This window comes from Tinamus guttatus, unplaced genomic scaffold, assembly GCF_059628265.1.
Source record: "Tinamus guttatus ecotype Peru unplaced genomic scaffold, ASM5962826v1 Tinamus_guttatus_pri_ptg000866l, whole genome shotgun sequence".
Taxonomy (NCBI): Eukaryota; Metazoa; Chordata; class Aves; order Tinamiformes; family Tinamidae; genus Tinamus; species Tinamus guttatus.
The window spans coordinates 689,030-701,759 of NW_028289400.1; the positions used below are offsets into that span (position 1 = coordinate 689,030).

Genomic DNA, 12,730 nt, shown 5'->3' on the forward strand with positions numbered 1-12,730 from the left:
TCTTTTCTATCTCCTGGCTCCGGGAGCTTGATCCGTGCTGACAGTTGTTGGAGCTGCTGCTGATGCAATTATCTAATCAGGCCCTTCCTCCGGCCGCCAGCGCATCCCGAGGAAGAGGAGGAGGAGGCAGCTCATCCCGCCCCGACCCGGCGGCAAAATAACTCAAAGGAGTGAAAAGAGGGATGGATTCCGGAGTCCGGCTTTCCCGGGACGAGCGCTGTGATTCCCTGTGAGGCTGGGATGCGAAGGCAAAGGGCGGCTCCGGCATCGCTGCTGGCCTTCATCCTGCAGCCGGTGTCTCCTGCAGATCCTAGATTTCTTTGCTCCCTGTTGGAGCTTTTTTGGGGGAATAAACCCCCAAAAAGCAACTTTTAAGAGTCACTAGAGCCCGGAAAAGCGTCGCTTCCACTTTTGGAAGAGCAACCTGCCATGTTCGGGGCAGGACGAGGATCCAGCACCGAGCAAAAACGCCGGCCAAGCTCCGCTCCTCATGGAAAACGCCGTCACCATTGGGATTTACGGAGCGGAGAGAGGCCGGCACGCGGAAAGCAGCGGCGAGCGGGAGCGGAGGCTGCACGAATGTTGTTCCGGGGGGATAGCGGAGCCTGGAAAGATTTTGTAGGAAACTTGGGAGCACCAGGTCGGAAACGGGGTGTTCTGCGCATCCCAAAACAGGCGTTTTCCCAATATGTTCCGATATGTTCGCTTCGTTCGCTGCATCGCCTGCTCGTCATTCCCTTCCAGGGAGAAATAATAAATAAAAAAAGGAAAATGAAGTAAATACCCATTAGGTTTAAAATAAAAATGAAATAAATGCCTGTTAGGTTTAAAAAAAAATAAAAAAAATAAAAATAAATAAATAAAATAAATAAAATAAATACCTTCCAAGACAGAAAATACAAATCTCAGCTTCTCCCTGCTCCGCTGTGCCCGGCAATGCTCCAAGATCCCGGAATGCGCCCGATGCCTTCGCCTCACGCGAGAGCCCTGGTGGAAAACAAAAGGGGATGAAAAGCTGCTCAGCGACTGGAATTTGGCCTCGAATTGCTGCTGCACATTCCCAAATCCATGGAGAAGGGGGGAGCGGAGGACCTGTCCCGAGGATACCTGCAAGACAGGGAAAACCGAGCAAGGCATTTGCAAAACCACCTCTTTCCCACTTAAGAAGCTGGAAGTGGGACTGTCATGGATAAACAAAACTGAGGTCCGGAGTGACTCCGGATTGCGGCAGCACATGGGGAGCAGCCGCCTTCGCTCCCTGTTCCCGATGCTCCCGAGGGTCGCTTTGCGCCTTTGGTTGAACCACAGGGAGCCACATGCCGTCCTGCTCCGGTAATTCCCTGTGACATCCAACCTTTTTTCCTGCCCGGACACGACCTCGATTTCCTGCCCGGCTTCTCCAGAAAAATGGTTCTGCAAAAGGGAAAAAATCAAAAGGGGGAAATAAAAAAGCCACAATTTCATTTCCAGCAGCAAGAGGCCACTCGAGCTCCCTGCTTGAGTTGCTGCTGCGCCCTGTGGCGGCTCCCGGGATAAATCCTCAACTTGCCCATTCCTGGCTGCTTTTTTGGGGGGAAAGAGGAGAAATCCAGAGGGCACAAGGGAGGGGGGAGCTTGCAGAGGTCCCATTTCTGTGGCTCGTAGAGATATTTTATCCCTAGATTAATTGCAAGCAGGAGCTTGGGAAAAAACTTCCCCGGGGGTCTTTGCAGGAAAACTCTGTGGACCGTTTCCAATTCCCAACATCTGGAACCATGGACAGATGTTGCCCTGGGCATCCAGCGGTGCTGGTGCCCTTGCACGGGGGCAAAGCCACGTAAATCCCACACAAAAGCCGTGCGAAATCCCTGTGCCGAGGGCAAGGCCCGGCCTTTGCTCCCCAAGGGCGCTCGGCGCTGCCGGGAAGCGGCTCCGCGGCGTCCCGGATAACGCGACGGGAAGACACAAGGTTAGCGGCCTCTGTGCCCCTTCCAATGCCTTTTCCTTTACTTCCCGTGAGCTGCTGAGAGGCACGGAGAGAGGAAGGAAGGGCTTTGGCTGGGGGAGCCCGTCACTATTCCCACACCTGGAAAAACACCCCCTTTGGGATACAATTCCCTCCGGAATAGAGAGGCTGGAGCAGCCGAAAGCCTGGAGATCCCCCTATTCCCTCCACTGCTGGCTACTTTATTTCGGGCATCAGTTTCAATTCCTTGTGTGGCCGCTGCCAGGCTCTCCAACACGGCCTGCTTTATCCGACCAGGAATACCAAGGCAGGACACCCTGGCACCGCCGGGTCCCCTCCGGAGCCGTTGCCAGTCCCAGCTGCCGTCGCCTGGGCAGATTTTAAGGCGATGCTGCCATCGAGTGGTCCAGGAGCATCCGCGCCACGGAGCGGGATGCGGGAAGCGCTCCGGCACCTTCGGGAGCCTTCGCTCCTTATTCACCCAGGATGAAAACGCTCCGGCTGCTTTGCCGCCGAGCCAGGGCGCAATCCAACCCGGGCCTGGCCATGGAGCTGGAATACCGGGAAGCGGAGCTGTCGCCACCAGCTCAGCCCTCGTCTCCCCATTTCGGAGCCTGCCTCCCGGGAAGATAATTCCGGAGCCGTTTTGCAGCATCCTTCCAGCAAGCCGGTGGTAGAGGCTCGTTTTTAAGAGGACGCCGCTTCTTTTTTAACCCTTTCCCGGCCGCCGGGGTGGGAAAGGTCGATGCGGGTTTTACAGCGTCGCCGTTGGCGCAAACATCCCGTTTTCCATCCCTTTGCCCCCAGCGCCGCTCCGGCTCCCGGAGCGGAGCCCGGGCGGAGCGGATCAATCCCGGCCGATGCTTTGGAGCCGGGATGGAACCGGGAGCGGGTCCCGCTCGCGGGGGGCGGCGGCCACCGGGGCCCCCCCGGGATGGGGGGGAGGATCCGGCGGCGGCTCCGCCCGCGCCGCTACAAAAGGCGCCGCCGCGGAGCCCCCCCCCGCCGCAACCGGCTCCGCTCCGCGGGGACGGCGGCACCGAACCGACCCGAACCGACCCGAACCGACCCGAACCGGGCGGGAGCCGCGTCCCGACCCCGGAGGCGGCTGCGCCGCGATCCGCGAGGGAGCCGCGTCCCCCGGCGGCAGAGCCGAACCGGGAGGGAACCGCATCCCGAACCGGGAAGGAGCCGAACCGGGAGGGAACCGAGCCAGGAGGGAGCCGCATTCCGAGCCGGGAGGGAACCGAGCCGGGAGGGAGCTGCATCCCGAAACGGAAAGGAGAAGAACCAGGAGGGAGCTGCATCCCTAGTCGGGAAGGAGCCAAGCCGGGAGGGAGCCGCATCTCGAACCGGGAAGGAGTCAGGAAGGAGCCGGATCCCGAACCGGGAGGGAACCGAGCCGGGAGGGAGCCACATCCCGAGCCGGGAAGGAGCCGAACCTGCAAGGAGCCGAGCCGGGAGGGAACGAGCCAGGAGGGAGCCGCATCCTGAGCCGGGAGGCAACCGAGCTGGGAAGGAGTCACTTTCCGAGTCAGCTCCAACCCGGCACCAGGAGGGTCCCCGAACCCCCTGCAACCGGCACCAAGAGGGATCTGCACCTGGATCTGTGAGATACCTGACCCAGGCACCCGCATCCTGAACCGGGAGGGATCTGCGCCTGGATCCAGGAGGGGCCCAACGGAACAACCCACATCCCAAAAAAGGATCAATCCCGGCCGATCCACCTGGATCTGGGAGGGACCTGGCCCTGAGCTGAGAGGTCTCCGCATCCCAAACCAGGAGGGATCTGATCCCCACACCCTCTGCAACCCAGTCCAGGAGCAACCTGACCGGGGCAGGACCGGCCGCATCCCAGCCCGGCCGCATCCCAGCCCGGCCGCATCCCAACCCAAGAGGACCCGGCCCGCAGCAGCTCCCGCAGCCGCATCCCGCGGATGCGCTGATCCCGGCGGCTCCATGGGCGACGCGGTGCCGCCCAACGCGTCGCTCAACGCCTCGGCCGCCAACCAGTTCGTGCAGCCGCCGTGGCAGGTGGCCCTGTGGGCCGCCGCGTACGCGCTGGTGGTGGCCGTGGCCGTGGTGGGCAACGCGGTGGTGATGTGGATCATCCTGGCGCACAAGCGCATGCGCACGGTCACCAACTACTTCCTGGTGAACCTGGCCTTCGCCGAGGCCTCCATGGCCGCCTTCAACACTGTGGTGAACTTCACCTACGCCGTGCACAACGAGTGGTACTACGGGCTGCTCTACTGCAAGTTCCACAACTTCTTCCCCATCGCCGCCGTCTTCGCCAGCATCTACTCCATGACGGCCATCGCCCTGGACAGGTGAGTGCCGAGCGGGGGGACGGCGGCGCGCGGGGTCTCACCGGGCGCTCCGCTTGCCCATGGAGGGGTTTTGGGGAGGTGGTGTTGGATGCATCCCGCTCCGCGGCATTCCGGGCACCTGCTTCCTCCCCGGTGAGTGGGAATTCGCTTGCCCTCCTGCTCCTCCAAGAGCAAAATCTGGGCTTGGTATAAAAATAAAATCGTAGGGCCATTATGGTTGCAAAAGGGCTTGGAGATCAGGCAGGCTCCCAAATGCTTCTGCCATTCCTGGCATTCCCTATGCAACGTATTTTGGGATGACAGCCGAGCTGGGAGAACGTTCCCGCCGGTCCCTCATCCCCAGGTGAAACGTGGGCCAGGGATGCGGGTGGGTTTGGGCCACCCTATGGGGGCCCGTCTTGATCCGAAGTAACGGCACGAGCCGGTGCGGATACAGCTCGGGGGGGACATCACAGCTCGGGGGGACATCACGGGGCTCGGAGATTTGTGACGCTCGAGCCAGGAGAAATTCCGAGCCGGCAAAGCCGGTCCCGGCACCCTGCGGCTGCGATAAATAAATCGCCTGTAACGGAGCTCCCGTGCAGGGAGCATCCTGATGGCATCGCCGGCTCCGCTCCAGGAGCTTTTCGAGGATGCCAGGAGGAAAAAGGCTCTTCAGGGATACGAGTTGTTACGGAGCTGCTGCTCTGCTCCCTGCCTTTCAGGGTAGGAAGCTGGGAAAACGCGTGCGGTGCCGAGCTGGCAAAGCGCCCGCGCACCCGGCCTCGCGAGCCGATAGCGCCTGCGGGCGTTAAATCCGGGAATGCGGCGGGAAGGCCGGGATGAGCAGAGCCCGGCTGCGTGCCCAGGTCGGCGAGGGGAACAAAGCCCCAAACCACCTTTGCTTCCTGCAAACGGCTCCCGTGCCGGCCTGGAAGAGAGAAAACCGCTTGGAAAAGCTGGGAAAAGTCCTCGGAAGAACCAGCGGTTCCCAAATCCCGTGTTCATTCACAGGCGCTCACGCTCCTCCCTTGGGACCGATTTCAACCCAGGCTTAGACTCACTGCAAATATAAGTTTTGTTTATTTTTCCTTGGAATTTGGGACAATAGCGGGAAGTTTTGGCATCAAGGCTAGGAACACCCACTCCGGAAGCTTCAATGCTGCTGCTCCGCATCCTGGATGAGAAGCTCCTTGGCACTGGCAAAATGGGCCGGATCCTTCATTTTTAGGGACATTCGGGACCGCTGGTGCCGCATTCCCAGGATGCTGTTAGCGATGGACCATTCCCAGCCAGTTGGGAATACGGCGCAAGGTTCGGATCTATCGGAAGCAGTTGGACAGTTGGGAAAAATCACGGCTGAGCTGAAGGAGCCCAAAGGGAGCTGCCTCCATCCCAATTAGCAGTAATTAAAGCAGCTTTTTGCCCACCTTGGGAATATCAGGTCTCGAGGGAGGCAACTGAAAGCTGCTAAATCCGTCTCTTCTTCCTCACCTTCCTCTCCTTCCCTTGCATCTGGCCCCCTGGAAAAGGAGTCAAACGAGTCCCTGGATGAGCTGCAAGAACCAGGGAATTTGCCAGGGAATTACGGATGTTTGGAAAGTGCCGGGAGCAGGGAGAGCAAATCCACCTAACGGGAGCGCCGGGGCCGTTCGCGGTGTGGAACGGGAGCCGCGAAACCCGTTCGCTGCCTTCGGAGGGGCCGTTTGCCATGGATGGGCTCCCCGGAGGAGCGTTTTCTGGAGCTCTTTTTTGCCCCAAAACGCAATTTGGGGCAAAATGGAGCCAACTCCCCAGCTGGCTTCACTGGTGGCCACTAGCGGCTGCCAAGAGGCGACAGAAAGAAAGGAAAAAGGAAGAAAACGACCCCAAAATGCAGACGTGGGAATACGTAACTACAGCACTGCAGAAGGCCCGGCTGGCTGCCGTGGCAATGAGAGGGATCCAAAGGGGCCGGATCCAGCGCCGGAGAGGGAAAACAGGCCGGGAAAGGCGCTTGTATCCCCGCATCCCGCGCTGGGAAGGGAAACCTCATGGAGAAGCCGGCGCTGGAAGCGGCCGCCGAGCTCCTCCGCTGCCCCCGTTTCGGTTTGGCCTGGAACCTCCTGGAGGAGGGAAAAAAAGGAGGAAAGGAAAACCAGCAACCCCGAAAAGGAAGCGGTTATTAAAATGTTACAACAATTTTCGCCTTAATGATACAATTACTGGGTAATTAGACGATATTTTCATAGGAAATAATGGCTAAATTATTTTCAGGATATGTTGCTGCATTTCCACCCATCTCCAGCGTTTTTATGGGCTCTGTTAGCAGCCCAGATGCTTTTGATTACATTTTTTTATCCTGGCACAGCCCCTGGTGGGGGGAATGGTCGTTATTCCCATTTTTATTCCCGCCCGGTGGCCGAGCGTCTTTTGGAGGCCAAACAACACCGGTGGTTTGGGAAGAGCCCCAAAATGGGATTCAGGGCTGGTTTTATCCCTACCTCATCCCATCCCAGTGCCGGCAGGAGGATGTTTTTAAGACCTTGTCCAGCTACTGCGTTTTTCTCCCTCCATTTTCCTCATTGGAGCAGTTGCCATATTCATCTCAGTCGCTTGTTCCCATCCGGAGCGGCGGGCGACTCCGTGGCAATGGGAGAGGATTCGGGAAGGAGATTTGGTGGGATTTTATTGCATTGCAACGACGCTGATTTTGCCAAGCTCCCATGGATGCAAGGAGATGAGTTCCCCACCAGGAATTCGATCCGAGATGGAAAACCAGGCTCTGGCTCCAGCTTGCAGCCTGAGCCCCCTTTACCAGCTCCATTTTTCACCAGCACTGCTCCAATTTTCCTGGAAATAGCCTCGTTTTCCACTCCTTACCTGCTCGAGCTGCCGGTTCCAGCATCGCTGGCCACTCGAGGGGGATAATTAGCAAGCAGCTTGGCTGGATTTTCCTTTGCACAGGCTGATAAGGGCTGGCATCCCCTTAGTGTGATCCCCTCCCATGCATTTCTGCATAAAATCATCTCTTTTGACGTTTGCCCCTGCAAATGCAAAGAAAAAGGTGGCACGGAGCACGTTTTCCATGCTCGGCGTGGAGATGCCGCCTGGGGATGCAGAGAACCGGGGGCATCTCGAGCACTGCGGGGTCTCGGGAAACGCTTCCCATGGGAAAAGGAGCCTCCTGGGAATGCCGCCCCACTCCGGGGCGGCGGGTTAAGAGCTGGAGAAGGGCGAGGGGGGATCACGTAGCTGTTCCTGCTCCGCGGCTGCTTCCAGCTCCGTTTGCAGCAGGAAGACGGTGCCGGCTGCTCTGGAAGCTGCTTTGCAGCCGAGTCAGCAGGCGCCTTGCAGGGGGCTCAGCCCTCCAGGGTACATCTCGGTAGGGCATTTCTTGGGGATTCCTGCAAAAAATAAACGGGTAAAAATAAAGAAAATCGATGCATTTTGCATTGCACCAAGTGGGGCGATCCACCAAGAAGCTGTTTTCGAGCAGCAGGATGGGCCTCAAGGGGGGCGAGCCGGGCGATTCCCACGGATCCGCCGCGCTGAGCCGTGCATCCCGCTGCAGGTACATGGCCATCATCCACCCGCTGCGGCCCCGGCTCTCGGCCACCGCCACCAAGGTGGTCATCGGCATCATCTGGCTCCTGGCCTTCCTGCTGGCCTTCCCCCAGGGCTACTACTCGGTGACGGAGGAGCTGCCGGGCCGCCTCGTGTGCCTGGTGGAGTGGCCGGAACACGACACCAACGTCTACGGAAAAACGTGAGTGGGAGCCGGGACGGGGCGCCGGGAGCCCAGGCGGGAAGAGCCGGATGCCGGCGTGGGAAAGGAGGCGGTTGAAGGACTTGCCGAGCCCAGATGTGTCCCCCAAAATATCTATTTATTTAGCAGCTGAAAAGCTGCAGGAGGCAGCACGGGAATGGCTCCCTGCCTCTTAATGATCTCCGGGTTTTCAAACGGCTCCGGGCGGCCCCGCTGCTCCCACCTGGAGGCCGGAGAATCCGGCTGTTCCTTCCAAGGCGGCCACGCGGTGACTTAAATGTCACGAGCTGAAGAGGGGGGGAAAAAACATCAAAAACACTTGTGAGCTCCGTCCCCATGGAAAATTCAACCCAGAGCAGGGTTAAAAGGAGGAAAAGAGAAGGGGGGAGAGGAAATCACTGCAATTCCGTCCCTTCTGCTTCCCGGCTAATTGCAGCTATAATTAGCCTGGCACAGAGGGAAAGGGGCAGCTGGGGGGCCTCAACCCTGCAGCGCCTTCAGCCCCCTCTCCGCTCCGGAGCCCGGGATCATTTTACTCTCCCAAAAATAGTTTTGCGGGAACAGGTGGTCGCTGTTAAACCCTCTGCTTTGCTCTGTCACCGAGCGCTATTTCCAGACCTCCCCGCAAGGGTTTTGCTGGGACCCCCAGAAGGAGGGAGATGGATCAATCGCAGCGACCCGTTTCCCAAAGAAACGGGCAGCTCTGGAAGCCCGCGGTATCCGAGGGCAGCGCGCGGGAGCCACGCGTGGCTCCTAATTGCGGAGCCGATGAGGCGCCTCGTTAACGAGCACGGTGCAAAGCAGCCCTCCGAAAACCCGATTAGCGCCGGAGAGGGACGGAGGGAGCGAGCGCGGCTGCCAAATTTGCAAAATTAGCTTTTCCCCTGCCTGACAGCGCTCGCAGAAACCAAAGACGCTGCCAGATCCAAGGGCAGAGCCAGCGCCGAGCACCGGGGGCTGCGCTGCAGCCTGCGCATCCCAACCGCATCCCAGCCGGCTCCAGAAGGAGCCTCAAACCTCCCCGGCTCTCCCAGCTCCATCCCAAGGAACGAGTCTGATCGACGCAGGGGGGAAATTTAACTTGCCCTTTCCTGGCTTTGCAACTTATTGCTGTTTATTTGCAATTTATTTCCATTTATTGCCCCTGATGAGAGGAAAGTTTGACCCTGTGTGTTGCGCTTGGCTGCTCTCAGCTCTACATCACATCCCAGGGTGACAGTGGCCAGAGAGATGAGGTTGGGATGAAGGGATGGACTCCTTCCTATGGAGAGGTTACATCCCCAGGCTCTTTGGGCAATCCACATCCGTAGGAATTGCGCCAAATTCCCTTTTCCCCCATGAAACTCCCTTGCAAGCTCCGTTTTGTGGACCAAACGGGACACTCAGGAGCCGCGGTGTGTCCCAGGTACCACTTCTGCATGACCATCCTCATCTACGTCCTGCCGCTGCTGGTCATCGGCTGCGCCTACACCGTGGTCGGCATCACCCTGTGGGCCAGCGAGATTCCCGGCGACTCCTCCGACCGCTACCACGAGCAAGTGTCGGCCAAGAGGAAGGTGAGGCGCCTCCAGAGCCGGTGCATCCCATCCCAGGTAACCGTGGCCAAAATCCAGGGAAAGGGCTCGCCTCCCTGCTGCTAACGGAGCAGAGCGTCCCCTCGGCCACCCTGGCACGTGGATTGGTTGGGATGTCACCGTCTCGGTGGCGGCAGGACCGGTCTGTGGGGCAGGGCTGAGTGCGGTGGCCCAAGCGGCGCCCCCGGGCGCGCGGTGACGCGGCTGTCCCCGTGCAGGTGGTGAAGATGATGATCATCGTGGTGTGCACCTTCGCCGTGTGCTGGCTGCCCTACCACGTCTACTTCACCCTGCAGTACTTCAACCCCGAGTGGTACCTGCAGAGGTTCATCCAGCAGGTCTACCTGGCCATCATGTGGCTGGCCATGAGCTCCACCATGTACAACCCCATCATCTACTGCTGCCTCAACGACAGGTGGGTCCCGAGTCCCGGCCCAAGAGGCTCCAGAGGAGGGGACAACCCTGGAGGGGATCAAACGAGGGAGAAAAGGGGGTCCTGGGTGACAATCCTGGAGGGGACCAGACGAGGGAGAAAAGGGGGTCCTGGGGGACAACCCTGGAGGGGAACAAACGAGGGAGAAAAGGGGGTCCTGGGGGACAAGCCTGCAGGGGACCAAACGAGGGAGAAAAGGGGGTCCTGGAGGACAAGCCTGGAGGGGACCAAACGAGGGAGAAAAGGGGGTCCTGGGGGACAAGCCTGGAGGGGACCAAATGAGGGAGAAAAGGGGGTCCTGGGGGACAACCCTGGAGGGGACCAAATGAGGGAGGAAAGTGGGTCCTGGAGGACAAGCCTGGAGGGGACCAAACGAGGGAGGAAAGTGGGTCCTGGGGGAGCGGCTCCTCATGATCCGACTTGAGCGGCTGCCTTGGAGCCCCAAGGCCCCCATGGAAAGTTGACCGTGGCCACAGCGGCTTTGGCAGCTCCTCTGGGACACGTGGCCCGAGGGAGCTTCCTCAAGGGGTGTGCGGGGCGGGAGGCGCCGTCCGATGCCGGGGCGGCCCAAAACACCCCCGGTCTCCGCAGGTTCCGCGTGGGCTTCCAGCACGCGTTCCGCTGGTGCCCCTTGGTGCGGGCCGGCGCCTACGAGGGCCTGGAGCTGCGGGCCGCGCGCTACCTGCGCGCGCGGAGCAGCACGTGCAAGGCCAGCCGCGCCGACACCACCGTGTCCTCGGCGGCCGCCGACGAGCCCGACGAGGCCGCCCGCGCCCGCCGCCTCTCCGTGGACGGCGCCTCCAACGGCTCCTCGCGCAGCGACTCCAAGACCGTCTCCGAGAGCCTCAGCTTCTACTCCAACACGCTCAGCTAGGCCCTGCGCCGGCCCTTCCCCTTCCCGAGCGCTCCCGGTCGCATCCCCGGGACATCCTTCCCGTCTCCCGCTGCACCAAACACAGCAGGGAGCCGGGAAGCAAACCCTTTGGATTCATTTCCCTTGGCTTCCTCATGGATCCTCTTCCAACACAAGATTTGTTGGCCAAGTTCTTTGGTCCTCCAGGCTGCGTATCCACATGGACACGATCCAGCGCGAAAACGGCCTTCGGAAACTTGGGGGCCACCAAGTTTTCGGCAGGGTTTCCTCACGGAAGCCAGGGACAGGGTTTCGGATGCAACCCAGATTTTGGGTGCTGTCTCGCAGTTGTACATGCCAAATATATATACATATATATATTTCATATGTATATATATAAAAGGGCATATATATATATATAAATATATTAAAAAATATATAATATATATATAAAATATTATATATATACACACACAATATATGATATATATAAATATTTTATATATATATATATCAATCGTCTCCTAAAAGCCCCAAAGCAGTGGATCTCGCATAGGATTCCAAAGCCTGGAGAGGCCTGAAAGAAAAGATGAGACCAAAATACATGTTTTGCCACCCCAAAATATCAATAGCTGCCCAGAAATGAGGACACAGCAAATTTCTTTCCAAAATCTGAGTTTTACTGGCAGTTTTGCAGAAACTTTCACATTGTGGCGTGCTGAAAGGAGAACTGCTCCCCCGTGCTGGATTTGGTTTTCCCGAGGACTTTCTCTCTTTTCATCCGCTTTGCCTACAACCTTTACATGGGTGTATTTAATCCGATGGTCTCTGTGATGTGGTTTCATTTCCCTTCCCGCTTTGCTGTTGACTGTTTCAAATAGCTCCAGTAATCCCAAACCGGCACCGTTGCAAGCGGCGGCACTTTGGCCGGATCGGGAATTTCGCCACGTGCCCAGCGCTGCTTTTCCGGGAAACCTCAATGAGAAATGAAGGCAGCAGCCTAGGGATTGGAAACCCTTTTATTATGTGCTGGGACTCGGCTTCCCCATGGAAAACCCTCGGGATCCTTCGCTGAGCACCTTCAAGCAGCCTCCTGGACACACGTTCGAAGAGGGGGAAAAAAGCAAAATTAGAGGTGGGCAAAACTGCTTTGTTGGGAACAAAACCACAAGGGTTTGGGTTTTTTGGCTTTTATGGTTTTTTAAAGCATGTCGGTTGTTTCAGCGTGAGTGATTCAGCTGTGATGAAGGGCATCACATCCCTATTTTTTTTGCTGGATTTAGCTCCCATTTTTCCCCCTCCCTCCACGTGCCAAGCTGCCAGCTGTAACACAGAGGCATTTTTCCAGGTTTCTGCAGCTCGTTTTCCTGCTTGGCTCTCAGTTTTCCGATCAGAAATGGGCTTGCAAAGCCGGGCAATTTCCTTGTCCCTTTTCTGGCTCCGGGAAATGCAGAACAGGGGCCGGGAGCAGGGGGAGCACCCGATCCGACCCGCTGAAATAACCAGGGATGTCCCTGCTGCCGCAGCAAACACAGCGCAAAGCAGCCCGAAAACCACCACAGAAATCAGAGAAAAGGGGCTCCAGAATCCAAAGCCCAGCCTAGATCCACCCCCTTTCCTCCAGCTTTGCTTCCCATCCCATTTCCATACAAACCTCAACCCAGCCGGTTGCTCTAAAGTACAATTTTAACACTCAATTTTCAATCCCTTCCCAGTGCAGGATAAGAACAGCGAGGATCAGCCCAGCTACTGGCCCCCACTAAAATAAAATATATATATATATATCAAGCAGTTTTGCAAGCCCTAGTTTGTGCTCACCATTTAAAAAGGCCTTTTAGGCCCAGATAATCTGTTTAAAACCCACTAGT

The 12,730-nt window shown here is 58.1% G+C and overlaps 1 protein-coding gene across 1 annotated transcript; it reads left to right on the plus strand.

Moving 5' to 3' along the window:
- The first annotated feature begins 3,879 nt into the window (after positions 1 to 3,879).
- Positions 3,880 to 10,883, plus strand: TACR1 (tachykinin receptor 1). Its single transcript, XM_088537771.1, has 5 exons — positions 3,880 to 4,275; positions 7,808 to 8,002; positions 9,408 to 9,558; positions 9,795 to 9,991; positions 10,601 to 10,883. The coding sequence occupies exons 1-5, from the start codon at positions 3,905 to 3,907 to the stop codon at positions 10,881 to 10,883; spliced, it is 1,197 nt and encodes a 398-aa protein (XP_088393897.1). The 5' UTR covers positions 3,880 to 3,904.
- Positions 10,884 to 12,730: the final 1,847 nt, after the last annotated feature.